The sequence below is a fragment of the Toxorhynchites rutilus genome, chromosome 3 (assembly GCF_029784135.1).
Source record: "Toxorhynchites rutilus septentrionalis strain SRP chromosome 3, ASM2978413v1, whole genome shotgun sequence".
In the NCBI taxonomy this organism is placed as follows: domain Eukaryota; kingdom Metazoa; phylum Arthropoda; class Insecta; order Diptera; family Culicidae; genus Toxorhynchites; species Toxorhynchites rutilus.
Window position 1 is genome coordinate 182454551 of NC_073746.1, and position 25007 is coordinate 182479557.

General features: G+C 38.8%; 1 protein-coding gene across 5 annotated transcripts in view; it reads right to left on the bottom strand.

Annotated features, from left to right (window-relative positions):
* LOC129775270 (semaphorin-1A) overlaps positions 1–25007 on the bottom strand; it is a 481842-nt gene that overhangs the window by 138916 nt on the left and 317919 nt on the right. For all 5 annotated transcript variants that reach the window (XR_008742907.1, XR_008742908.1, XR_008742906.1 and 2 more), the window contains exon 4: positions 9115–9223. Coding sequence is in view for 1 of the 5 variants with exons in the window: in XM_055779783.1 (XP_055635758.1) it covers positions 9115–9223 (109 nt within the window). In the remaining 4 variants the exon portion in view is untranslated. The remainder of the gene's footprint in view (positions 1–9114; positions 9224–25007) is intronic.

Below are 25007 nucleotides of genomic sequence, written 5' to 3' on the forward strand. Positions count from 1 at the left end.
CAACCCGTCGTGATCCAGCAGTCCCTTCCTCGTGCCATTCCCACGTTTGACGGGAGGTACGAGAACTGGGAAAAATTCAAGATCATGTTTCGAGACGCTGTGGATCGCACCAACGAAGTACCGCGAATAAAGCTGTATCATCTTGAGAAAGCTCTCGTTGGTGACGCAGCAGGATTGATCGACGTAAAAACAATCAGCGATGGAAACTACGAGCACGCCTGGCAACTATTGGAAGAACGATTCGAGGACAAGCGGCGAATGATTGACATTCATATCGCTGGCTTACTTGGTACGAAGAAATTGCAGGAAGAGGATTACGTGGAGCTACGATCGCTGGTCGAGTCCATCACTGGTCACGTGCAGAATTTGAAATTCCTCAACCAGCAGTTCACCGGAGTATCGGAGCTAATCGTCGTTCATCTGATCGCTCGTGCGTTGGATGCTACAACAAAGAAGCGGTGGGAGTCTACTATCAAGCGAGGAGAGCTACCAACATACGAGAATACCATCCAATTTTTGAAGGACCACGTCTCAGTTCTGGAGAGATGCCATGGTTCTTGTGAAGAATCTGGATCACAACGGCCGACACCGAAGACACCCAGAGGAAAACAAATCATTTCAAAAGTCAACGCAGCAACAACGGCGGATCAACGATGTGAGATGTGTGGAGAAGCTCATCCAACGCTCAAGTGTTTGTGGTTCAACAGCCTCACTATGAGTGACCGGCTGTCCAAGTCAAGGAGAAAAATGTCTGCTTCAACTGCTTGAGGCGTGGACACAGCGTGAAGAATTGCCCTTCGAAAAAATCGTGCTTCAAGTGCAACAAGAGACACCATACGATGCTCCATTTGGAGAGCCGTACCAGTTCACCGCGGCCTTCTAGTGAAGATATTGCAAAGAAGGGCCCCCCAGCGATGCCGAATCCTGTGGTTCCGGAACCAAGCAAGGTTTCACAATTCAACGTGGATGCCGATCATCAGCTCTCGGTAACAGCAGCACACTCCAACAAGCCGAAGAATCCAGCGAGTCAGGTGGTGTTGCTCACTGCCCTCGTTGATGTTTTCGATCATCAGCAACGTCCTCGTGTGTGCAAAGCTCTGCTAGACTGCGGTTCCCAGGTGAGTTTTATAACCCAATCATTCGTCAACTCACTTGGTATTGACGTGAAAGAAGTAAGTGTCCCAATAATAGGCATAGGCAGTGTAAGGTCAACAATTAAGCAAAAATGTTCCGTATACGTCCACTCAAAATGCAGTGATTTCTCCTTCATCATAAATTGTTTGGTCTCACCGAAAATTACTGGTCACATTCCGTCGGTGAAAATAAATCTGCAAAATTGGGAACTTCCTCCAGGTCTGCAACTGGCTGATCCATCCTTCCATGAGCCCAACCAAGTTGATTTGCTTATTGGAATGGATTGGTTTTACGATATCATGAAACAAGGGTGTTTGAAACTGAAGGACGATCTCCCTAGCCTTCATGACTCCCAACTGGGATGGCTGGTTGGAGGCAAGCTGCTTGAAAGTTCCTCTTCCAATTTAGCGATACGTTCTTGTGCTGTTAGTGTTAATCCAGTCGAGAAGCTTATTCAGAAATTTTGGGAAGTAGAAAGTGTGTCACCAGAAAATATTCCATCGACCGAAGAGGAGCAATGTGAAGCACAGTTTGCTGCAACCTATCGTCGAGATGACAGTGGTCGTTTCATCGTTCATCTTCCATTGAAAGACAACGCTTCTCAGCTAGCAGATTCTCGTTCTATGGCCCTGCGGAGATTTTACACGCTCGAGTCCAAGTTGCAACGTTACCCAGATTTGAAAGCCCAGTATGACGCCTTCCTTGACGAGTACGAGGAACTCGGACATTGTCGCGAAATTGACGAGCGCAATGATCCCCCTGATTTGCTGAAGTGGTATCTTCCCCACCATGCTGTTCTACGTCCTTCAAGTACGACAACAAAATGCCGAGTTGTGTTTGATGCTTCCGCAAAAGTATCTGGTTTATCGCTCAACGATGTGATGATGACGGGACCAACCGTACAGAGCGATTTGCTGTCCATAATCATTAGATTCCGAAAGTTCCGATACGTTTTGAGTGCTGATGTAGCTAAAATGTATCGTCAGATTTTAATGGACCCTGCTTTCTCCTCATTGTTACGGATTTTCTGGCGAAAATCTCCTCAGGATCGATTGCGTGTGCTGGAGCTTACAACTGTGACATACGGAACTGCTGCGGCCCCTTTCTTGGCAACGCGAGCCCTTCTTCAACTAGCACGTGATGAACAAACCAAGTTTCCTCTCGCGTCAGAAGCCGTGGCGAAAAATTTCTACGTTGATGACGCACTTTTTGGTTCTGACGATTTCCATGAAGCTTGTGAACTCCGAGATCAACTAATAGCTCTACTGCAGTCCGGTGCGATGCATCTCCATAAGTGGTCATCCAATGACGAAAGGCTTTTGTCATCCATTCCTAGCGAAGATAGAGATCAATGTGTTTCACTTGGCGATAGCGGTATCAACGAAGTAATCAAGACATTGGGATTGATGTGGAATCCATCGACTGACGAGTTTGTGTTCCGCTCGCAGTCTCCAGAGAAAATAACCCAACCGACGAAGCGGAAGGTTCTATCTGAAATCGCCAAAATATTCGACCCCCTTGGTCTCATTTCTCCAGTAGTAGTGATTGCAAAAATTCTAATGCAGAATCTGTGGATCAGCAAGCTAAAGTGGGACGACCCTTTGGATGACAACCTCATGGACCAATGGGAAAGCTTTTTGGCATCGTTACCAACCTCTGAGCAAATTCGCATACCACGTCAAGTACTATCGAGCGAAGCATTATACGACGAGTTACATGGGTTTGCTGATGCATCACAAAAGGCCTATGGTGCCTGCGTCTATGTTAGGTCAATTTTTTCCGATGGCCGAGCAGCAATGAGATTAGTCAGTGCTAAGTCTAAAATCGCACCTATTTCACCCGTTACCATTCCCAGGAAGGAGTTATTAGCAGCCCTCCTTCTAGCGAGACTAACTTCCAAAGTTGAAGAATCATTAGAAATGAACTTTACGTCAACGATCCTCTGGTCCGATAGCCAGGTTGTATTGGCGTGGTTACGCAAATCGCTTGATTTCCTGCAAGTATTTGTTCGACATCGAGTCGCAGAGATCACGTCTAATAGCCATTTCACTTGGAAGTACGTGCGAACAGACCAGAACCCTGCAGATACCGTATCGCGAGGACAATCTGCCAATGGGTTAGTTGAAAACGATGTTTGGTGGAATGGACCAAACTTTTTGCGAACAGTGGACTACCAAGCAGAAACACCAGCTGAGGGTTCAATTGATCGCATTAACAGTGATGAACTACGACGAATTCCCGTTACTGACTAAATTCAACTCGTTCCGAAAATGTCAACGAATTCTGGCATACGCACTACGCTTTGTTTCAAATGCTAGAAAGAAGAGAGAAGACCGGTTGCTCTCGCCATACCTCACTATACCTGAACTTCGGACGGCTTTACATTTGATAGTAGGAGCTGTTCAACACCAAGAATTTACGAAGGAGATCGAGTGCATCAGGTCAGGAGAGTCCAACCACCGTCTAAACAACTTGAGACCGTTTCTAGACAAGGATCTGTTTCGAGTAGGTGGTCGAATCAGCAATTCGCAACTACCATTCGAGATGAAACATCAACTGATATTGCCTGACAAGAGTCCAATCGTTCGTGGCTTAATTGCTGACATACATCGAGAAAATCTTCACACCGGAAGCAGCAGCGTCCAATATCTTTTGCGACAACAGTTCTGGTTGGTCAATGCGAGATCCACTATCAGGAAGGTGTTAAAAGGTTGCGTTTCATGCTTCCGAACGAAACCCACTACGATTGATCAACAGATGGGAGATTTGCCGTCGTATCGTGTTACCCCTGCCCAAGCTTTCGAGAGAGTTGGACTTGATTTTGCGGGTCCAATTTTTGTGAAGCAGTCAGTACGGAAAGCCACTCCAGTGAAGGGATACATATGCGTATTTGTTTGTATGGTGACGAAGGCCATGCATCTGGAAGCTGTAGAAAATTTGTCAGCAGATTCATTCTTAGCTGCATTTCAGCGATTTGTGTCCAGACGAGGATTTCCGAAGGAGGTGTTCAGCGATAACGGAACCAATTTTATCGGTGCACAATCAGCTCTACGAGATTTGTATCGACTTTTCAAGGAAGAAACAACGCAAAACAAGATCTTCGAGGATTGCCAAGCAAAACAGATTAACTGGAGAACGATTCCACCCAGTGCACCACATTTCGGTGGGCTTTGGGAAGCTGGAGTAAAGAGTGTGAAAACAGTGCTGAAGAAAGTGTACCAATCAACATCGTTGACGCTATTCGAGCTATCCACCCTGTTATGCCAGATCGAAGCTATATTGAACTCAAGACCGTTGTATTTCTTATCAAGTGACCCGATGGAACCAGAAGTTTTGACTCCTGGTCATTTTCTCATTAACCGTCCACTTTTAGCTGTTCCCGAACCGTCAGTAGTTGAAATTCCGACCAACCGCTTATCTCACTGGCAGCGCATTCAACAAATTCGTGAACACTTCTGGAAGCGCTGGTCGAGAGAATATGTCACCGAACTGCAAGTGAGATAGAAGTGGACCAAGCAAAAGACAAACGTTAGACCAGGAATGATTGTTGTGCTGAAGGATGATAATCTTCCCCCTCAATGCTGGCGACTAGGAAGAATTGTGAATGTCTACCCTGGAGCGGACAATTTGATAAGAGTAGTGGATGTCCAGACGAAGACAGGTACATTTAGACGACCAATACACAAACTTGCGCCTTTGCCTATAGCCGATAATGACCTTACTTCCAAATCTTCCACTTTTTGCCGGGGGGAGAATGTTCAGTTCCACACCGACCGAACTGAAGTGACAGCATCTAGCAGCATGCAGAATTTGCACACCACACCACAAACCACGAGTACCCCTCCCACAGCGCAACTATGAGCCAGCCATCGCTAAACCACGCTGTGCTCGACGGCATAAAAATGCACGCTTGCCGCGGCACGGCATACAGTTTTGCGTGAGCAGTGGTGCAGTGCACATCGGAGCAAGCAGCAGCAGCAGCAGCAAGAATATCAACAACAACAGCAGCAGCAGCAATGAAACTGCATCGTCGGCAGTAAGAAGTTGCACCGCCGACAAGAAGAAACCCGTTCCGGTACCACATCATAAATGTGACGCGCCTACTGCGGAACGCATCATTCGTCATAAAACCATCGAACAGTGAACATCACAGTGAATTCAAATAGAAACAAGAAGAGAAAAGTTGTAAATAAAATGAAAGTGTAAATAGTAGTCTCCAGTGTTTGCGTCCGACCGCCGGAACATCCAGTCCTCCATCTCTGCCGCAATAAAAAGAGTAAATAGAGTTTTCACGAGAAAGCCTTTCTCAAGGCTCATCAAGTGCAAGCGGTTGCTGCTAGCCAAGCGCTAGTCCAGTCCAACTGCGACGTTGGCTTCATGAGGCGAAGCCAACCCAAGGAGTCCGGCCCAGTTGCCCTCCTGGGAAGGAACGCAGCGGTTCCCGCTCCCACCCGGCTCGGTTCCCGTTGGGAACGCGAGCACCCTATATCGACCGGCGCATTACAGTCCACTGCAGCCCCAACAGTCTGTGGGTACTAGAGTGTTCGAAATGATTTATATCAGTATATCAATTGTGGATGGGACGAAGTTCGCCGGGTCAGCTAGTTTATTAATAAAAACGAATTCTGTTTCAAATGTTGGACATTTTCAGATATCTTATATAGTCAGTCTCCTCCCTCCCAAAAACTTCCACGTGGTATGTTCGACCATAACACCCACTCATCTCCACCCATAGAACATCATACAGCACCCCCCTCCTCACCACTGGATGGTGCCTACACACTCTGGTAATGATGCTTCTTCCGTTGATAATGATAAAGCATTTATTTTTGTTACAAGTTACCTCAGAAATACAATTCAATAAGTGCGCACCTTTGCCCCCACTATGGGGCAAAAGTACGCCATTTTCTATTAAAATTGGTTTTTGTCTTAAAGCGGGTTCTATAAACTATCTTGGGTAAGTTTTCTTGGTATGAACAGTGTATCAGTCGTGGAGGAAATGGTAGATCAATTGGTCTGAACTTCAGAATGGTTTGGATGACCTAAAACATTTCATATATATATTTTTTATAAATTCAAAGACATTATAGCACGTTGCTGCTTGGGTAGGCTATTAAATAAGATAAAAATTGAGCGATACTCTTTTATTGATTTAGTTTCCAGCATTCGGGAAAGCTCTTCGTTTTGGCAATTTCGACAAAATACCGACAAATGGAACGAAATGGGTAGACACGATTGAAAATCAGTATATTTTTACGACACGCTAATTGCGCGCTAACCCTATTGAATTCGGATGTATAAGCAGGAGAAAGATAACACTAAGTTGAGTATGTAACAAAAATAAATATCGATCCAAAGTAAATACACCTTAGATGAATCGAACGATAAATGTCAAAAAATAAAATTGGTCAAGGAATAGGAAGGTGAAGGAAGAGATAATATTTATCATTGATAATTTATTTTACATAATATGGGTAAAACTGAAGCACACATATAAAAAACTGGATAAAACTGAATAATATTAAAAAAAAACTGGAAGATTTTAGGGTTCGACTGGAAGACTGAATCGAGAAAAAAAGTGAAAGAAACCTGGAACATTGGCACCGCTGTAGGCAAGGCATACACAGAGCAGGTGATGGGATAGTATTTTCTAATGCTCACCTACTCATGTGTTAGCACTCTCTCACAGTAATGCGAGAAGCGTAAGATTGAAAAAAATTAAACATTTCACTCTCGCTAACTGTTCCTCTGTTTATCTCTTAAAACAAACATCAAGTAACAGTATTAATCGCAAAAAAATAACAGCAACGATCGTGATTAAAGTGCCATAAACTACCAAAAATATTAGTTTTTTGACGCCTTCAGCATTGAATTCTAGACTTTATACCAGTTTGGTGGGGTTCATTGGTGCAATGAAACAAAAATAGAAATGCAATGAAACAAAGAAAATAGAAATCAAAAGAACTTTTTTTCGAAATGTTCAAAGCGACCCCCCCTCACAGAACTGACGCTGTTTACCAAATTTTAAAAAAATATGTCCCCAATGCTTACAATTTCGTTGGATGGTGACATTTTTCCTACTCTCTCCATTTCAGAGCTTTAGTACAGCCTTGTACATATTGAGTTTTCAATCCTTTAATCGTTGAACGAAATATGTAACAACACTGGATTCTTTTTTACGCGGTTTTTTATGTGATTTATTTTAAGCGATTTTTCTTACACGATTTTCTTGAAATTACGCGATTTTTTTACGTGATTTTCTAGAGATTACGTGATTTGGCACTCAGTGACATCAGTCGCGTAAAAAAAAAGAATTTAGTGTATTTTGACCGATGCTGCCACTAAAGTTTGGATTGAAAATTCCGATTATTTTACGATAGCGCACATCGTACAATAGTGTTGAGTAATGGTTTAAAATGACCCTTCAGTTGAACTATATTGAAATAAGCCTCAATAAACAGTAGCGTAACACAACACAAACATAAGGGCGCTCAAATGACACACAGACAGCTAATTCAGAAGAGAGGGTATATTTCATACATCATTTTCCGGTAATTGTACAAGAATTATCTCGATCCGTTTTCGAACAAATTGACTCTGGACTGACTGCCCCTCTGGTGTGGAGAAAATGACTCTTTCCACAGTGTTTTTTTTTGTAGGAATGTAAAGAATAGCTGTCGAGATGCCTCACTCCAACAACTTAATTGCTGTTACGTAAAATGAGCACATCATGGAATACGAGTACACCGACTTCCAGAAGGCGTGTTTTGAATGCGTTCTACACCACCCATCTACTGCCGACCTGTTTTGAATGTGTTTGGCCTTCGAGCACTATTGTTACTATGCTGTAACATCGTAACGATTACATGTAGACAAACATCTGAAAGATATCTTCTTCCATTGTGGTTCAATATATACCATATAAACACACACCCACACGTAAGGGTACACCTATGGATCCAATGGGTAAGAGCACTCGAGGGGCCTCCCCTTGTTCCTCTTGTTGTCTGCCGAGGCTTGAAGTAGCCTTGAGAACTGTGAAGAGTCTCATCATACGGCCGTATATCTTGTTTCATTTCGAGATATTAGCAAGAAGCAATCATATATGCATCTCACAATCTCGAATCACCCATCTGACACATGCCAATGGGGATATGAAGCATTGATTATTCGCAGAGCGCATCCAATTGATGGTAAAACAATTCTTTCTCGAAGCACAGCATCCCCCCCCCCCTTCTGTTCAGTGTGTACAAATTTAATATGTTGCAGAGAGGCTCGTTTATTGGTTCTCCCTCCGGTGGCATTTCTTTTTTTTATGATGAAGAATTTAATTGGAAATTCAATTAAATGCGCAAAGTTCTACCTATATTTGTTGAATGATTTTATAATTGATTATAAAGGATAATTTATGTAAGGTTAGGTTCACTTTGCCACAATTAGATTTGAAAGGAATATTTAGGAACAACGCAATGGCTAAGCCTTGCTACGTTATTCATGATTGTTACATGTTTTGATATCTCTTCTATTGCCGGCCGCACTGCGACCCCTCTTCCACTAACGGCAAACGCAGACGCTGGATGTTAGTACTTATCATAATGAGCACTTCACGTGATGAAATAACATTTTCTTCCTGCGGGTTTAGTATCGACCAAAGACCACAGAGAGAAAGAGAAGTCAGACTGATACTACGGACGAATATTGCGGCTAGTGGACAGTTTCCATTGTCTCTAGTCGACATTGTTATGATAATCGTACATACTTATCAGTAGTATTTGCATAATTGATACCTTCATTTGATCTAACGACCGTGATTGAGCCCAGGTTTGTCACTTTGGCACATGAATGGCAAGGGCAGTGTATTTGAGTTTATCGTTATGATAATAGTAGCAACTTCTCGAGAGGAAATCACATTTATTTGTTCGAAATTCAAATGCAATACTGTATGTATATACGAATTTGGTTCTGCTTCAGCTTCCTTACCTCATCTTTTCCCTTCATCACACACATTTTGATGTCGTCTTCCGTTGAGTACCACACCAACCGCGTCTGCTCATTCAGGTCGTATATGCTCAGATTGTACACAATGTTCCTGGAATTGCAGAGAAAAAAAAGTGGGAAAATGTTCAATTCAATATATCCAGCAGTGTCATGTTCAAATCAGTTATGTTGTACATGAAAAAATGGATCCATTTAATCTGGATAATATCGGCTGGATAATTCCATTGAATATATCCAATAATTACAACTTACAATTATAACTCTTTTCCAAAACACAAAACACAACGTCCAATTTGAAACTGCACATGACTAATTATGCGTTGCATTGAATTATTCTATTCATCCATATCGATATAACGTTGTGCTTTAACGAAGGATCATAATTTCAGTCGCAAATTGTGCAGCGAATCTAGTTTCAGCATGGCGCTAAAAATATCAACTGAAATAATAACAAATACTCCATTGCACGTATAGAAGCGCCAACATGTGGGAACCATTCTAATTGTTTCTTAATTTATTGTTCCAATGTCACGCGCCAGCTAGTTGTCTGAATCCGTACTACGATGTTGTATTTTCACATGGACACCTCAGATAAATTAACTGGATAACCTGCCATTTTATATTTGAAGAAACGACAAATTAAGTCCGCTTCATTGATTTGAAAAATACATCCATGTATTTATTTACCAAACACTATTTGACTTGATATAAGTTCTAGAATAAGATATATGGTAATTTATTTGGAAATCCTTTTTTGAGAATAAAAATTACAACAAAAAATAACAATGGCAATAATGGCAAAAACAATACTATTTTCAAGAATTATATATCACGCTACATATTTTATAGTATTGCCATAGTAGAATTGCACATCTAGACATATTTCGTACAACGCAAACCAACCAGCACTAAACAAGCATCCAACAGAGCACGCACACAGTACCATACACTGGTGGATTGAAGCGACCAAATATGATCACATTTCTCACCATATTGCGCTCTCATCAAAATGGACAATGTGCAGGGAGCAGCGAGTGAGTGATATTTGCTAGCGTCTACAGCTCGAGAGGAAATGAAGCTCTTATGATAACACAGATGATACGCAGAACAAACGATAGTCGCTGCTATGAGCATAGAAAGAAATTGACAATCTGCCTCAGCGGAGATCAACTGTTCATACCATAACGATAGCGTAATAGTTGTGCAAGCGTGGAGTTTAAGTCGCTATATCACTTATGGTTGTCAGTTTTTGTTGAAAGAGTTGACACTTCGAATGAACCACTGGTCTTCTCACCCCCACCATTCGCCTTACCCACAGTTCTCCTACGTGTATAGATATGTATAGTTTTTTCCTGTTGAATCGCTTGTAAGTCTTTTTTTCATGTTACTTTTCTTTAATGGTTTTGTTTAACGATTTCACAAAGTATTGAATTTTCAAAAAAAAAAATTCCAATGAAAAGTATACAAAAAAAAATATCGAAAGGAGGGTGTTTTGAGATATAAACGTTTTTAACATTAAATTTAATTTTTGAGTAATTTTTCTGACATTGTATTTTTAATGTTATGTTTTCTGAATACAGGACGAACTCGATTATATACAGTCTTCGATTTCTTTTCACTGTATATAATCAAAATCTGTATATAATCGAGTCAAACATTTTTTTCTTTGTTTTTTATACATACACCTATCGCTTTTTGAAATTAAAAGAAGAATTTATTTTTTGTTTAATCAAGAAAACACCTTTCTCACATGGAAATAATAAATTTATTCAGAATCTTTCAGGGGGTGATAGACGATCATATTTGATGGAAAAAATCCTTCTAGGCATATTTGACAATTCACAACGATTACAGAGTTGTTAAACTTCTTTATTGTTCCGGGATCTGTTTGCCTTAAGGGGGTATTCTAGTGTAGAGACACGAATTTCGGACGTTTTTTCGAGCTCCGTATAAATAAAACAAATAACATTTTTACTATCCATTATACCATTATCTTTTAACAATAACACAAAAATTGAACGGAGAAAAAATAGTCATAACTAAAATAGTTAGGAGCTGATGAAATGAGAGAGTTAAAAAAAAGTTGCGCTATGGCGTACACGATTCCAGCCCTTCTGGTTATCTGAAACAGATTCTGAATCAGGAAAAATGACGCTATCGCATGAACCTCGGACAAGTCAAAAACATCTTTTTTGACAAAATGGCGGGTGTTTGAAAAACAAAATGTGGCTTTAAACGTTTTTTTCTTATGCTTCCCGATTTTTTGAAAATAGTAAAATTTAACAAATTCTATTTTTTAGAGATCCATGCGATGGAGAGATGTGTGTTAATTATAAATTCGACTTGAATCGGTTCAGTAGAACTTGAAATATCGTGTAAGCCAGTTTGAAAAAACTAGTTTCGAAAAAAACGCGTTTGAAGTTCATTGTTATGGCCGTAGCAGTTTAGATACCGCATCACTAAAATGACTCTAGCTCGGTAAATAATAGGATTTTCGATAAGTCCTTTCTAGGGTATATTCTTAAATGCCTAAACTACAGAAATATGAAGGATTTGTTTTTCAAAATTTTGAAATTCATAAATTCATAAAGTACGCTACGTAGGTCGATTCTGTTGTTTCTATTTGAAAGATGAGAAAATTTAGTACAGATATAGCTGTGGATTTAAACAACATTTTGGAAGTGAAAAACTCCAAATAAACTTGATTGTTTCTATCAACCAAATTTTAGCTTTCAAACAACTCAATAATTTGTTCTTTAACACCAAACTTCTATCTTCCTTAATTTCGCTGCAATATTGTTATGAACAATGGTGAGAATTCCATCAAAATCTTCAAAAATCAAGATTTTTACTGCAATTAAATTTCATCTTGTCGTTGAAATATTTTCTGTTTTCTTAAAATAAATGATATTTGAAATATTTTTTTTTTCAAATTGTAAATTGTAAAAAGTTCAATGTTGTAAATAATCGAGTTATTGTGCTTCCGTGACCAAGTGGTTAGCGTCACACCTAATATGCCGGGGGTTCGGTTGCCATAATAAAATCTGTGTTTTTAGTCTGAAAAAATCTTTTTATCTTAATTTTTTCTCCAAAAATCTGTATTAAAATCTGTATCAAATTTGAAAGTCATTTTGTTGCGGGCGAATTCAGCATCTTCAATGGTTTGAGCTCTCATATTTCCTGAATTGAGTTAAGCCTTTTTTTTCACTTTGAGTTGTGCGAAAATTTAATGTCTATAAATGTCTTGACCGCAATGTGGTTTTCTAATTCGGACTACCGATTTTCTAGTCTGTGTTATGAAAACGCCTTGTGGTCTACACATATATATGGAAAAAAAAGTTCTATTTTCAACACTATTTTGACATACTAGCTATAGAAGGTATTATTATTGCATTGCAATAGATTGTTAAGGAGTATCCAAATCGATTGGTACAAAAACACCATGAATCAAAAAACTATCATGAAATGTGCGATCATAAAACACACAAAGTTTGACAATGTTTTACATCGAAAACGTGTATTATCGAAAACGTAATCCTGTCGAAACGTCTTGATCTTTCTTTTAGATTTTTTTATTATTTAAAAAACTATGAAAGCAAATGAAATTTCACGTGAGTATGAGCACACTTTTTTTTCACATTCTCTGTGCTATAGTAAGAAAAAGCTAAGCAGTGTTATTTATTCATTACTAGCTGACCCGGCGAACTTCGTCCCACCTAAAACTGTTTTTTTGATATGAATTATTTCGAACATTCACGTTTTCCTAATAAGCGAATATTTGTGGGTTCAATCGCGAGAACTCTTCATTGATTGGTCTTTTAACATTTTTCTTTTACTAGAAATTTCCTTCTATCAAAAATCTTCATTATAATATAAATTTGTTTTCAGACACAATTTTCGCTCAAGATTCTTGATTCACTTGCAAATAACATGTATCTCCGTTACATGGAATACATGTTTGATGCAGAAAAGTAAGTTTTCATTCATAATTTTTATTTTCAAAGCGCGTTATTCTATCTGAGAATCCATTGCTATTTTCGTTCCACACCAACGGAACACGCAGCTCAATTCCACAAACGCAACATTCAATTGAACTAACAACGATATCATTCAAGAACATATAATTAATTCCATTCGAACTTTCCCTCAAAGTTCAAAAAATATTCCACGGGTAGAGACGAATACAACAAAATAAAATCGGTTCAAATCGGACCATTCCATACTCGGGTTTTGCGCTTACCAACACATTTGGCGTTCCATTTTGATTTATATAGATAACAGCAACCAATAACGCAGACGTTCGCATAAGAATGTAGGACATCATGCTACATATGAATCTCGAAAACAGATGATTCTCATTTGAATATATTCGAAGGCTATATGAATAAAATGGGTGAGATGGGAAAATATTATTAACATCAAACCGTTTTATTGGAACGTTCTTTAAGAAATCTGTATATTCTGTATGAAACTCCAAAAATCTGTAATCTGTATCTACAGATTCGTGGTCTCAAAAAGTCGAAAAAATCTGTAGAAATACAGATTATTCTGTAGATATGGTAACCCTGCTGCGGATACGCGTATTCTAGAGCTTGCCACTCAGAATGCATTTAAGCGTGTTATTTGGCATAGAAATCTCAACAAAGTACTAGTAAAAATTTGAGGGGTTGTTGTATCCGAGACACGACAGCTTAGGACGTAGAACTTCGTCATATTTTTTTTCTTAATTTGTTAGTTTATCATTTCGGATATTATTTGCGAATACGTCGAAATTTCATAAATAATTCTTTAGTAAAAAGTTCCGGCATCAAACATCAAACACGCGTCTAACAGATGCACACAGTTGCAATGATAAAAATGAAATAAACATCGTGAGAATGACCGTTCGTGAAAAATCGTTTCTCGACTATCGGTCAAAACCGTCAACAATGCTAGGAGCTTGTTGCATCAGAACAGAGCCGATGCGCACGAGAGCAAATACGAATGGCAACTAAAATTATCGAAGGTGCGCTATTCACATGTACAGGGAATGAACAAGTTCTATGTTTCGCACAACGAAAACGAGCAAAACACTCGAGTTGGAAATTGAATCGAACGCCAAGGGGTTAATTGAAATGCCAGATGCACTTTATGTGAAATATTCGCTAGCGTTCACAGCTCGAGGGGAAACAGGAAATACAAAACAAGCAGAATAAGCGACCTTTGTTGTTTCGGGCACAGAAAGATTCTGGGAATTTCCCTCAGGGGAGAGGCAATACTTATACAGCTTACTATGCAAGTTTACCTTGCAATTATAATTTTTTTCGTTATCCCCCTTCGTTGTTTCTATTCTAGCGGCTGCATAAGTTGCCCGTTATTGACAGCTCTGTTCGGGAAAGCACACAAATGGGCAGAGCGAATGTATGGGGAAACGAGTTACTCGTATCGAAATGCGCAATGCCACCCCTTGATATAACGATTTGAGTTACGATTTTTTCAAACAAATATCAACATTTTTGAATACGCCCTTTCAAAAAATTAGTCGTGATCTCAATTGGTCGTACGATAATGAAAATAGTGATTTTATATAGCTTCCATCATAAGTACTAAGTTTCATAAACCATCGGAGAGGGTCTGTTTTTTGCTGTTTTTTGGTTTGGCATGGAATTGCTCTATGTTCCCAAAATTGTCTATCGACCTACTCGTGAGATAACTATTTCTAATCAATGACAGAAGTGGTATTTTAAATTCGATCATACATGTTAGTAGTAATTGGTCACACTGAAAAGTTCTCCTAAATAAATTGAAGCTAAATAACTAGGCTAATATGTTCAGCATTGATTGAATTAATAATGAAATTCAATTTCAAAACACCCTCCATTCGATTTTTTTGTATATTTTTATTGTAAAACACTTCTAATTTAACAAAGTTTGACGTAAAAATATAGCGCCCTTGGTGTCAAAACTATGAAAACAATATAAAACATATACAATCAAAAATAACGAGAAAAGAATTCAAATTTTCTGCAGGTGTAGCAGATGTAGGTGTAGGTTTTCAAGCAAGACCAGGTAATTGGCTTTAATTTGATACGTTGATCATTTGAATTAGTCTAGAAGATCAAAAGTTGTGAATTTTTGAAAAAAGACATTTATGAAAAAAAGAAAGGAAAAATTTATTTTTCGGACAACCCTAAAATGGAAATGGTCACCCTAATGAAAAAATGAAAAATACGGGTATAATGTTTTGCGATAAAGAACAAAATTACCACTTTTGACGAAAATCTGTGAACCACTATAGCGGTTTGGCATGGAATGGCTGTAGACGCATACACAAATGAAATATAAGGTTCCTGGGAATACTGAAAAATCAACGTCCAAAAAAAAAATCCGTCGCGTTTTTTTAATATTCATTGTTCATTATATTATTCTTTTGGAAACGTCTCATTTACGGAACAAAACTCAATTCTCAATTCTCAGTTCTCATTTTCTTTCGAACACTTGCCAATGGATCATTTTTTGCCGACTGAACGTTTCACGGAACAAAATTGATTTCTGATGTAAAAAAGTAGTTACACCATTACTGGTCTGCTCCATTGTTTACCCAACGTAAACTCAACCATCGTTATATGTATGCATGATACATGAGAAAGAAAAACGAATTCAGTCTGGAGCATTTGACGGCGCAGAATGAAATGAGCGCGAAGCGTCATAGAGAAGAGAGCAACGGAAACGCCCGAATGACTCTTAATTCATGTTGACAGAGAAACTGCTGGAGGAAGCAAAAACTCATTTCCAATTGAATGCGAAGACCGATGGCTTCATAGTCCCCTGACCATCCTCAGTTGAATGTGACTTTGCCGAGTGCTGGTGGAGTGTATACGGGAAATAGGCGCTTTATTTCAGTATAGCCTACTTGGGGCACAAAGAAGCATCTTTGAACACAAAGAACACCTTTCTATCAGACAAGAAGTCATCAACGGAAATTTCGGTTCAAATAAATCAGAAAATGTTGGAAGAAAATGAAGTTTTAGTATTGGTTTTGGGTACTTTGAGGAAGGAGGAAGGCGGAAGGAGCGGTTTCCCATGTGTAAAATTACCTGTAATAATTATCATTCATATTTTGAGTGAACTATCGAGAAATCCTAATATTCTATGGTACATATCCGTAGCAAAACTTTGATGCAACAATTTTTTTTTTTTTTTTATTAATTCGTTTATTTTTACAGGCTCAGTTACTTAAGTTTAATATAAACAATTTTAAAACTATATATATAAACAATTTTCTTACATCTATGGTTAGTAAGGTGGAAAACCGATTACTCGCGGTGTACTCGAGTTTAGGAGGGTGACATGTTTTTAGGAGAAGGATGGGATATAAGGAAATTGTAACAATGTTGATGAGCACTCAATTTATAAATCTATTCGTATATCTATAGTGTATTTACATTTCAACTTATTCTACTATTTATAGCAAGGGGACGAATTACCCGCAAATGAAGGAAAGGAGGGTATAAGGATGTAGGGGCAATCACACACGAAGATCTATAGCTTTAAGGAAAACATATATATGGGACATGTAATCAACACATCTCAACACATCGAGCCAACACATCTCTCACCGGCACATTGGGCTGTCTTCCTCGGGCCCGAAGGGAGTTTTTTAAATTCGATCTGGCGACCTCGATCTGGCGACCTCGCACGACCAAACAATGTGCTCGATGTCGTGATAACCTTGGCCACAAACGCAGAGATTGCTGCTGGCAAGATTGAAACGGAAGAGTAGTGCATCTAACGAACAGTGATTGGACATGAGTCGGGAGAAGGTGCGAATAAAGTCCCGACTCAAGTCCAAACTTTTGAACCACGGTTTGAGGCTAACCTTAGGGATAATCGAGTGAAACCACCGGCCCAATTCATATTCATTCCACTTGCGTTGCCAGTTAGCGATGGTATTTTTGCGGACTAAAGAATAAAATTCATTGAAGGCGATTTGACGCTGATAAATTTCGCCTTCAATTGCACCTACCTTTGCTAATGAGTCAGCCCTCTCATTACCCGGAATGGAGCAATGTGAAGGGACCCAGATAAAGGTAATGACATAACAGCGTCTGGATAAAGCACTCAAAATTTCTCGTATTCTCTCAAGGAAGTACGGCGAGTGCTTTTCCGGCCTCACTGAACGGATAGCTTCGACAGAGCTAAGACTATCCGTTACAATGTAATAGTGTTCAACAGGTCGTGAGGCGACGCTGTCCAGCGCCCAATGAATTGCTGCCAATTCAGCAATATACACTGAGCAAGGATTCTGAAGACTGTGTGAGTTGCTAAAAAATTCGTTGAACACTCCAAATCCTGTGGATTCGTTCATAGTGGACCCATCAGTAAAGTACATATTATCACAATTGATACCCCCATACTTTTCATCGAAGATCGTTGGAGCGATCCTCGATCGTTGGTAATATGAATATCCATGGATATCTTGCTTCATGGACAGATCAAAATGCACAGAGGAATTGATGTAGTCAGGGAAACAAACACGGTTGGGAATATACAAAGAAGGATCAACCTGCATGGAGATGAATTCATGATATGAACTCATGAATCCGGAGTGAAAATTTAGCTCGATCAGCTGCTCAAAATTTCCGATCACCAATGGGTTCATGACCTTACACCGGATGAAGAACCGAAGAGATAATAAATTGAAGCGATCTTTTAGTGGGAGTAGGCCTGCCAAAACCTCGAGACTCATGGTATGCGTTGAGGGCATACATCCCAACGCGATACGGAGACAAAGATACTGAATTCGCTCGAGTTTAATGAGGTGTGTTTTGGCAGCTGATTGAAAACAGAAACTGCCATACTCCATCACTGAGAGAATAGTTGTTCGATACAACATTATAAGATCTTCTGGGTGGGCTCCCCACCAGGTGCCGGTAATTGTACGGAGAAAGTTTATTCTTTGTTGGCATTTTTTACTCAGATACCTAATATGGGCCCCCCAAGTACATTTGGAGTCGAACCAGACCCCAAGATACTTGAATGACATAGCATGAGATGCAACAATTTGACGATAGTGAGAATAAGCACCGTCTAGCATCCGTTCTTAACATGAGGTCAGGCATTATCATGCTGTGAAATCACTTTATCGTGTCTCTAGTTATGACCCATTCCAACGTGACGTGACAACGTTTTGACTCACTAAAACAGGTTTTTTCTCGTTTTCATGTATAAATCACACGATTTTCAAATAGTAAACGATATTAAAGTAAAATTGAGAAAAATTCCTCCAAGAATCTTCAGTTGGATAATATGTTACAGTTTAATTCGCTTGTTGCCAGCCCAATACTTTTGTGACGTGAAACATCTGTCTTTTTGCGGTTTCCGACTTTTGAACATTAATGTGTTTCAGTTCCGTTTCAAAACATACAAATACACTTTGTTCTATAATTTGTCAACAAAAGATGAACGGTGATTCCTGTATATTCAGTTTTTCAAAAAACTCGCAAGAACATTGCAAAAATCAGCATTCATTTTGTAACGTGACAACGCGCTCTGTGCGAAAAAAAAGTCTTCACGAAGTGTTGTCACGTCACACAATCAATAAGTTGTACTAAATAAGAATTTCACCGTATTGTAGCAAGCTATATAATATTTTTTATGTTTTTTATTACTCTGAATACTTTCATTTCCTCTGAAATCTCCCCTGCCCCTTCCAAAGATCCATCCTATAGGGGAATGTGGTCCTAACGCAACCGGTGATCCTGAACCTACCCCCTCTTTGTATCTCAGAAACGGTACTTCCTACCGAGATTTCAGTAGTGTCAAAAGAAAGGTTTCATTACGCTGACAATTTGATAACCCGGAGACTATTTTCTGGCTCTTTTCATGCTTGAGTTTTAGCGCCATTTTGCGTTTTCATTGCTTCAAAAACAGAGAAGAAATATTTTTGACCTGTATGCAAAATGAGTTGAATGTTGTTTTAGATTGTGAAACATTGCGGAACATGGGAATTGTAATTGCTTATGGTATGTTCATCAAAATAAACTATATAAATTGAATCTACCTGTTACCTGTAATACACGGTATTCCGTTATTTGTGAAAATTCGAAGTTGTCCTAAACCGTCCCCCAATTTTCACATCGTGATTGTTTAACACGTTCACTCTGGCGCTTGCCATCAATGGCTAGCACAATCCTGATTCATCGAGTGGCGTTCACTACCGGTGGAACGCATTTGATTTTGCTATCAGAAATTTTTGAGAAGCTTTATATGCATCTGTGTGCAGGTGGGCGTACCTGTACAAGAGCGTTTATGTTTGCGTGTTGAAGATGACTTTGACTTTGACTTGAACGTTTACCGTTGACGTTTGCGTGTGCATTTGTATGTGTACTTTCTTTGTCTAACTCAACACGCGTTGCTCTATGGCTAAGTTCTTACCTCTCAAATATTATCTCCCTCTCGCTTGAATCCTATCTGCTCACTATCAAACTTTATTCTCTTTTTTCATTATTCTTCGCGTAACCATGGGTATACGCCAAGGATACCATTCACGATCCTATTGTGGAGTTTCCCTTTCCCCTTTCCGGTCTTTTAGATCCATTTTTAACGAACCGGAAGTCACCATCCTCGATTTTAAAATGATATCAGAATACGATATTCTACTTCCGCTGGTAAGACACCTGCAATCAATACTCAAACATCGTATGGAGTTTCCACATTTTTTTGTCATTCAATATTATTAGCAGCAAACCGGAAGTCGAAACAAGAATCAATTCTATATTGTGGAATCTACGTTCACCATTTGTTGACAAAACATAGCAGAAAGTTCATCTGTATGTTTTGAAACGACTTCAGTTCCGTTTCAAACATTAATGTTCAGCAATCCGAGACAGTAAGAAGTCAGGTGTTGTTTCGTCACAAAACTATTTGACAGACAACAAGCCAACCTATCTATAAAATATTCTCCAACTGATGATTCTTGTACTAAATTTTCTGAATTTCATTAAAACACCGTTTAATTTTGTATGTTTCATACATGAAAACGTAAACAAAAAAATGTTTGTATTGAGTCAAAATATTGCCACGTCACGCTAGAATAGATCGTATACTTTGCGTGGCGTGACAACGACTTCTTGTGACAGTTGATATTCCTCTATTTGTGGACTGATCTTAGCCAAATTTTGTGGGTCGTTGACCCTTATTGTTTGCTCTGAGAAACCCAAGTATAAAAAGGTTTGAGCTTAGGTTCAGTTGATAAATTTAAAAAAATGCTTTAAAATACCTGTTTTTCAAATGCTTGTTTCTCATAAATTACAAAATGAAACCTAGATCTACCCACGGCTCTTCAAACAAGTATTTAGTTATCCATTCAATGGTATATAGACATTGAATTTTGGTTGAGCAAGCTCAGAGATATCTCAAGAAACATAAAAATACTGTAAACCTCAAATATTTTATTTATACAGCCATATTAAATTAAAGGCAATTAGCTGGTCTTTTTTGGAAAAATACTACAGTTGCAGAAAATTTGAATTATGTTTATTATTGTCATTATTTATTTTATTTGTTTTCTATAGTTTTCATGTTCTCGGAACCAAAGGCGCTATATATTTTTATATTTTTTTCTGGAAAGCTGAGGATTTTTCACATAACATAAAAAAGTCATTTTTGGGAAAAAAGGGAAAAAATGATTTTTCGGACCACCGGTTAATTTTGAAAAATTATAACTCAAAAACGAAAAAAACGCCTCCCTGGTTCCGTGATATGTTATGTGAAAAATTCTCGGCTTTCCAGAAAAAATAAGAAAAAAAATATATAGTGCCTTTGGTCCCGAGACCATGAAAACTATAAAAAACAAATACAATCAATAATAACGAAAACATAATTCAAATTTTCTGCAACTATAGTATTTTTCCAAAAAAGTCATTTTTGGCAAAAATGCGAATAAATGGATTTTCGGACCACCCTAAAATGGATTGGTCACCCTAACAAAAAAAATATGGGTCTAATAATTTGCGATAAAGAACAAAACTACCACTTTTGAAGAAAATCTGAGAACCACTATATCGGTTTGACATGGAATGGCTGTATAATTATATAGGTTTTGAAACTCGCCTCTTTCAAAGGTTGGCGCATAAAAACTAAATTCGTTTCAAGGAATTATTATATAACTAGTGCTCATTCAAATCACGTTTTCAAAAAAAAAAAAACAACTAAATTAAAATTAAAGTTAAATTTAAAATTTGGTTCTTCGGTGCATAACCTCATGGAATAGGTCTTATGACGCAGCTGTTTGGCTTCCAATGTTCGACCTAAGCACATCAGTTGCCTTCTAAGTTAATTTGATTCAATTGTTTCACTCGCTTCTCATTGCTCAGAATACGTTGTTTTATGTCTTGAACTGTGACAACGTTGAGTGTTCTTAGCCTTTTAGAACGTTTTCTAATGCGCTCGAATTAGAAAACTGTCCAGTTTTCTGTTTGTAAATCTGTCCAGTCTTCTGTCTGTAAAACTGTCCAGTTTTAGAACGTTTTCTAATGCGCTCGAATTAGAAAACGTTCTAAAAGGCTAAGAACACTCAGCGTTGTCACAGCTCAAGACATAAAACAAATTTGTAATGTTCACAGTTACTTTAACACAAAAAAAAATTAAATCGATTCGTGTTTTTTTTATGCAAGAGCACATCGATCAATTTACTCTAATTCTGAAATAAAGCCTCATAAAAAATGAAAGCCCAATGATTGAAGAGTACAATGACAGTGATTCAAAAGACTCATATGAGACAGAAACAGTTTTATCAACTTTCATTGTTCATCATGGATATAAAAGCATTGGAATTGGGGGTGTGAGATTGGAGGATGCTCTCGCTCGAAACATTTCGAAACCAATTGTTGCATTTTCTTGGAGAGTTTGGCCAGGCAAAGGAAAAGTGCCTTCAGAAAAACATAAGTCAATTCAGAAAAAAAACTTATGTCAATTCAGAATGATACAGAGCAATTTATTTGCCAAAAGTCTTCGGTAAGATAGGGATAAAGAATAAATTGTGGCATCGTTGGATCACTCTTCATCAAGACGGTGCAGGCTTTTACACATCTAGGAGCATAAGATAAGTCACAGCTGCAGAACCTTCATATCGAAACCTATAATTAAAACCTCCTGTATCACTGATTGACTATTGTAGTGAAAACAGTATGGCTACCAAAGTATCAATTCAGGTCAATCAATAATTACATATTCAGGTTAATAAATAAATATCCAAACAAATACGATAAAAATCACGATTAACGATCATGATCACTGTTTTGTAAAATCGCCTTATAATCACGATAGATTCTTCGCTTACTCATACTTTCAAGTTGATTCTTCGTTCTCAATTTGCTCCCAAATATCCGCGGAATGCCGCTGACGACACTTTTGGCCGACCAACAGCAGTTTATGATGTGGTCCTTTCCATCAGATTAATTCGCGCCTGATGTGAAATCGGTTGCATGAATGACTCTGTTTTGTTCTCCCCACTTCCCGTGGACTGCGCGTGAATGGACATGTAACACATTTTGCATGCTTTAATGGCCCCCAGAAACGAAACCCAATGCCAAACCTTGATGCGCTGGTGAACTGACTGTTATCCCCATTTCCACATATAATCCACTCTATTACGCAATATGATAGAACCCGCAGCGAACGGATAAAGGGGCGGCAGCGGGGACTGCGAAGGCAGGTCTATGTGCGGTTGGATTTATGTGCTGTTGTCGGTAACCACTAAGTCTATTCCGAATCTATACACACAATAGCAATAGAGTCTCCGGTCAGGCAATATCTCACCTTGCCTCTCGTCAGCCTCTTACATCGATGTAAATCGATGCTGCGGACTTATCTCTAGCGCAAAACCGGCAAACGGATTCTAGTTCGAGCTCTGATGGTACCTTGCGTTAGAGCCACCGGATTCCGGACAGCAGGATACGATAGCGAGAAATGTGTTGGGTGAAAAGCATCGCCCAAACCGAAATAGACGAGAGCTGAAGTCTCTGGCAGTGTGGGTGGGGTCACGTTACATCCCTTGCCGAGCATTCGCCTAACCGACTCCACAAGGGGTAAACCTGAAATTCTGTTTGTGGGTTATATGTGTTTTGTTTATGTTTAATTAGGGAACTGATATCAGGAATGAAATTAAGAAACGTTTGCTTCGGGAGCCTTTTGCGTTTCATCATTATTTTATCAACACATATGGCGGCGGAATTGAATATTCAAATTAACTGTAATCACCACATAATAATGTGTTCCATCCACAAAAGCGAAAATAGTGCCTGGTTGACCGGTAATGAATTCACTGATATCACGCTGCGAAAAACTTGGCCCTTGTTCCGTGAGCCAACAGTGAACAGAGAACATAACTGACCGCACACTCTCGGAAACTTTGGCTGCAAAACAAAAGCATTGCATTTTCACGTATGACCTAGCAACGACACACAGCTCACCAACTCCTAACTCCTTTCCCTCCCGAACCATTTCCGCTTGGAAGTAACTATTGTGGGAGACAACTCGAGAGTAAATGGCATTATTGGGTAAATTTGCTCTTTTCAAAACCAGCGGGCCATGGGTACATCATTTGTGCTTGGCTCAGCAGAAAACGAAATGAGATCGACGAGAACAGCCCCACCCCCACTCACACCGTTGTGTGATTTAGTGTAGCCGGCTACGATTGACGGGTAGGCAGATTCGATGGAAATTTAGTCAGTTTGTCACTTTTTTCTATGTATCGAATACCTATGCACTATACACTAGACGAAAAGTTATCCGATATCAATACTTTCGTTGATATTCTCTAAAAAATAGTTTGCGTAAAAACAGGAATAAAACTATGTTCCCGGGATATTTCATGAAAACAATCGTATTTTTGAACAAAGCTGTATGTATTCCTCAACACAGTTTTTGAACAAAGCTGTATTTATTCCTCAACATAGTTTCCTTCGAGGGCAATACACTTTGACTAGCGAACTTTCAACGTTTCGATTCCCTTTCTGTAGTAAGAATTGTCTAAATCTAAAAAGAAATATGCCTCAGGTGTGTGGTAATGGATCCACGTTTCATCCATTGCCACAAAACGTCAAAAGAAATCCACCCGATCACGCTTCAACAACGCCAAACCGGCTGTTGAATCATCAACGCGCCGCTGTTTTTGGTCATCGGTCAGCAAATGCGGCACCCATCGCGCGGATGGCTTTTTCCTGTCCAAAATGTCGTGCAAAATGTATCCCATTCGTTCTTTTCAAATGCATACAGCCCCAGCTAACTCACTCAAAATATGAATGATAACCACGCAGGGGAGGTGGGAGTAAAACGGACATGTCAGGAATAACTCCAATTATATTGTTGGAAACTCATGTTTCCCAAAACTTTGATGCAGTTTCTTGCAATTCAATATACTGTTTTTCTATCTAATTGGCCAAATATTTTACAAAAAAGTGTTTTTCAATGTGTTTTACTGAAATTAAAACAGACCGAAAAGTACAACATTCTTTTCGATGCGGGTATAATTAGTGATGTCTAAATTTTTCATTTATTCGATTATCGATTAATCGTTGGGGCATTTTTCAATATTCGATTCATTCGAATAATTGTTTTTCAATATTCGATTAATCGAGCGAATATTCATTTCTTGTAATAATCACGTATCACGTTGTCATTCTGGTCGCGTGGTCTATCGGGTTGTCGATGTTAGATGGTTGGAAAAAAATAATTATGTAGCCAAGCCTAACATAGCATTAACCTTGAGAAAAATTCCTTTTTTCATTAATCGCGTTTGCAATGGCAAATATGAAAACATCGAATAATATGTATTCATATTTTGATTTTAAATTATTCGATACAAAATTACTCCATTATAATTTCAGATATTC